The 4,238-nt window shown below is 42.0% G+C and overlaps 1 protein-coding gene across 1 annotated transcript; it reads right to left on the bottom strand.

Moving 5' to 3' along the window:
• Positions 1-2,746: 2,746 nt before the first annotated feature.
• On the bottom strand, positions 2,747-3,578 carry LOC147451423 (protein translation factor SUI1 homolog). The gene is made up of 2 exons (XM_086520332.1): positions 3,421-3,578; positions 2,747-3,238 (listed from the first exon to the last, which is right to left on the bottom strand). Exons 1-2 carry the CDS (start codon positions 3,455-3,457, stop codon positions 2,925-2,927), a joined length of 351 nt encoding a protein of 116 aa, XP_086376458.1. The 5' UTR covers positions 3,458-3,578; the 3' UTR covers positions 2,747-2,924.
• Between the last annotated feature and the right edge of the window lie 660 nt (positions 3,579-4,238).

The raw sequence follows: 4,238 nt of genomic DNA, 5'->3' as shown, positions 1-4,238 counted from the left end.
AGTAGATTGAGAGGAAGAAAGAATATTCTTACAAGAAAGATATACATCTCCTCACATAATCACTTTTATTAGCATAGCTTAGCTTAGTAATTAGCATGGCAGAGGAGATGAGCATGCATTGAAGCTTGGCTCTTGGTTGGATTTGCATCACAAAGACAAGAGTAGTTGGTGTAGGCCTCCCTTCTCACAAGCTTGGAGTAAGTGGTAAGCTTTCCATTAAAGCTTGAGAAGGAGAGAGAGAGAGAGAGAGAGAGAGAGAGAGAGAGAGAGAGAGAGAGAGAGTCTTCTTGCTTCACACATAGATTGTGTGAGTGTGTAATTCAATAATGCCTTTGAAAAATTAGTCCCCCTCTCTCTCTTGGTCGACCCCTCTTGCTATTTGCTCATGCTCACATCCTATTGGACCTCCCCAACCTCATCCAATGGAAATTAAACAGCATAACTGATAGCCTTCTGATATGTGTCCCCCTTTCCCCTTTTGTGAGAGCTTTAGGTAATTAATAAATGCAACAAAACTCTCATTGAAACCCTTTGCCTCCTGGTCAATAGAAATCACGCAAGCCATTGGGCTGCTGATGCTCATTCAATCTCTTGGGAGACCTTCCAATAGTCTTCTAGAGAGCTTAATTCTTATTGGTTCTTTTACTCAGTGTTTTTAAATTGATTAAACTAGATTTACTCTAGCCTAATTCTCATTGGTCCACCTCCAAGGTCATCCAATAAGATTTGAGTACACCTTGTGGGGCATTTAGGCTAGGGAGCTGACATGTGTCCCTCATTCCCTTTGTGTAAAGGGAGCTCATGTGTGTGTGTGTGTGTGTGTGTGTGTGTTTCTCTCTCATCTCCTACAGCTGGCCCCCTCCTATGTAGGGATGCATGAAGACGTTTGGGACACAGAAAGCATCCAATTTCCCTAATGTTTGACCTTTGGACACAACCTTTGAATTTTGGAACCTTAGCATTTTGGAAGTCTTAATGGGTTGAACCTTAGGGTGTTTAAGTCCATTGTTGCACATTGCTCTTTTGCAGATGGCCCCCCATTTGGATCCCTATTTTCCCTCCTTTGGATCCCTACTGTGGCCGGTCTGCCAGTTTAACCAATATTCTAGCTTAACCAATATTCTGCTTTTTCTCCCCTGGCACTTCCCCATGTTAAATGATCAGTTCAACATGAGAAAATCATTTAGAAGAATTAGATATTAGCTTTTATGACACATAGCTTAGTAATTAGCATGGTAGAAAAGATGAGCATGCATTGGAGCTTGGCTTTTGGTCGGATTTGCATCACAAAGCCAAAAGTTGTTGGTGTAGGCCTCCCCTCTCAAAAGCTTGGAGTAGATGTTGAAATTTCCATTAAAGCTTGAGAAGGAGAGAGAGAGAGAGAGAGAGAGAGAGAGAGAGAGAGAGAGAGTTCTTTACTTCACACGAGCTTGTGTGAGTGTGTGTGATAATCCCTTGCCAAAATCAGCCTCCTCCCTCACTTGGTCGACTCCTCTTGATTTTTACTAATGATGCCATCCCATTGGACCTTGCAAAGTTTAGCCAATGATAATTAAGAAGCATAAGTGATAGCCTTGTGATATGTGTCCCCCTTTCCTCTTTTGTGAGAGCTTTAGGTAAGTAAATTATGCAATTAAACGCTCATTGGACTTAGTCTTCTGGCCAATAGGGATTAGGCAAGCCATTGGGCTGTTGAATGCTCATTTAATCCCTTGGGAGACTATCCAATAGTCTTCTAAAGAGCTTAATTAGGATTATGTTCATTTTCAAAAGATGATCTGTCTGACAAGGAAAAAAAAATTAAATATGGCAAACGAAGATGTAGAGATCAATGTCCTGTTAAATGATCGAAGACAAACAAGCTTACTTAGCGCTTGCCTTTATTAATCTTTTTATCCATCTGTGTACTGCTTAAGAGCATGTTAAAAGTTCAAATTTTGGATGTAATTCGTAAAGCCACAAATGCTCACCTTACTATTTGCTCCAATTGCTCCCTCCCACTTCCATGGCCGCCTACTGATTGCCTCAGCTCACATTCCAGATTCTACGATTCTTTTAAAATTGACCAGACATACTTGAGAAGCCACAAAACTTGAAGAGATTCATCATTGCATACATTCCACAATACAAGACATAAGCTATACTGTTTTGCATATGTCAACTTGGAACAGAATGCAACATCGATGTCAACAATTCAATGACAGAAAAAGAAGGCACAGAGGAAGATGGGAGGTAACAACAGTAGTCTTCGACACACCTCATAACGACAACAGGAGGGCAAAAATGGTAGTGCTAAACAATCACAGCGTAGCCACCAAGAGCATAACGCATCAAAAACTATCGAAAATTCTTGACAATCCAGCAATGGGTATACGTACTGTATACCCACTCCACCCCCTTGGGACAAAAGGGAGCTTCAAAGCTCTCAAGTGTGCTGAGAGTTGAGGACAAACCTTGTAACATTATCCAATTTACACATTCAAAAAATCGAAATCATACAAAAACTAACTGTGTTAAAAGCAGAGATTTCCTGCTCAATTCACCGTGTTAAGAGCAGCGATTTCCTGCTCAAGCGTAGAGAAGGTTGGTACAATAATTTCTCTGAAGATTTCAGTTAATAATGATACAAAGAAAAATCTTTCACAAAAAAAGTTCACGATATCAATTCCGCCTGAGACATCAGATCCATCAACCATTCATAGATCACCATAACCAGAAAGAAAAACTAAGCTTCTGACGCAGCACATTAAAAAAATCATACGAAGTCTATATTGATTTAACCAGCAATACAAGGTATTCATGAAGACCATACAATTCTTCAGTTGTAATACAAAGCTACTATTCTAGCCAAGCCTCTTCAATGCGTAAATTCTGACTGTGTAGGCGCATATAGAGCTCAAAGACCAATCCCCATCGACAAAAAACTAAAAACCATGTATTTTTATGTGCTCCTTCTTGGCAACCCCTGTCTGAACAAGGAATTGAGCCACGTTTTTGCGCTGGTCCCCTTGCAACTGAATCACTTGCCCAAGCTCCAGGTCATTAACGACATTGCCGTTGCAGCAGAATTCTTTCTTCAAATCCTTCAAAATCTTGTTATAGCTGAAGCTCTTACTTATCCCCTGCACCGTGGTCAAGCACTTGCGTCCATTCCTTTGCTGCACGCAGATGTGCACCGCCCCTTTCGCAACAGAGCCACAGGTTACGGTGGTGTTGATATCTACTTCTTTAAAAGGATCTGTTCAGTGAAAACAAGTTCAGATACGCGTGCAGAGAAAGACCACCGACGTAATAGAGCTCTCTCTCTCCCTCTTCTCTCTCTCTCTCTCTCTCTCTCTCTCACACACACACACACACACACACACACACATGCGCGCACAGAGACGCAACCTGAAAACCACATATGCGCGATTTGCTTACCGAAAGCAGAAGGAAGATGAATTTCGACTTCGGACATGAAGATGCAGAGAGGCAACGAGATGGGCAGAAGAACGTGATGGGTAGATGATAGATCGATAGAATCGAGTTTGTAGAAAAGGGAAGAGCAGCGGCAGTTTATATAAAGGGACGAGGAAGGCGGAAATGCGTGTGGACCGCCCTCTTCTACCTACTCACCGCCTCGCCCCCACCTGCTTTGACGTTTCGTCCTCTCCGTCCACGTGGAGAGCAACTAATGGATGAAATCCAGTCGTGGCTCGTGACACGGCAGCGTCCATCAGCTTCACTGTTGACAAGCTGGGGGGAAGCATGTAGAACCTAGATTCCAGATCTTTACTTAAATGTCAACCATATTAGGGCATGCTCACACAAGGCACGGTTGTCCGTAATAGATAATTGTGCCTAATAAGGTACTTTTTAATTAAAAGTTGACTACAAAAACATTTCATGGTCATGCGAGGGTTACAGCTCGACGACCATCGCCAGCTAGCGGTAGCGAGGGTGTGACTACGGGATTATGTGCCCTCAGTTCCGCAAGTTGAATGAAATCCCATTGCTGGAGGCCTTGCATAGCTGAGTATTACAATACTTTGCACCCTCTCGTTGTATGTAATTAGCATTACAATCGAGTTAGCTGGCATGTAATAGTTAATTATGGTGCTGTCTTTTAATTTTTACTAGCAATGAGATTGATATTGTGTAGATTGGAATTATGGGAACCGAGGAGAAGAAATCCAAAAAAAAAAGGCTTCCCAAAGGAGAAGGCACCAAATAATATCTCTTGATCGAAAGATATTAAT

The sequence above is a fragment of the Adiantum capillus-veneris genome, chromosome 9, assembly GCF_014529385.1.
Source record: "Adiantum capillus-veneris isolate H3 chromosome 9, ASM1452938v2, whole genome shotgun sequence".
In the NCBI taxonomy this organism is placed as follows: domain Eukaryota; kingdom Viridiplantae; phylum Streptophyta; class Polypodiopsida; order Polypodiales; family Pteridaceae; genus Adiantum; species Adiantum capillus-veneris.
The sequence above is the reverse complement of the archived record's forward strand: the minus strand, read 5'-3'. Positions and strand labels throughout refer to the sequence as shown.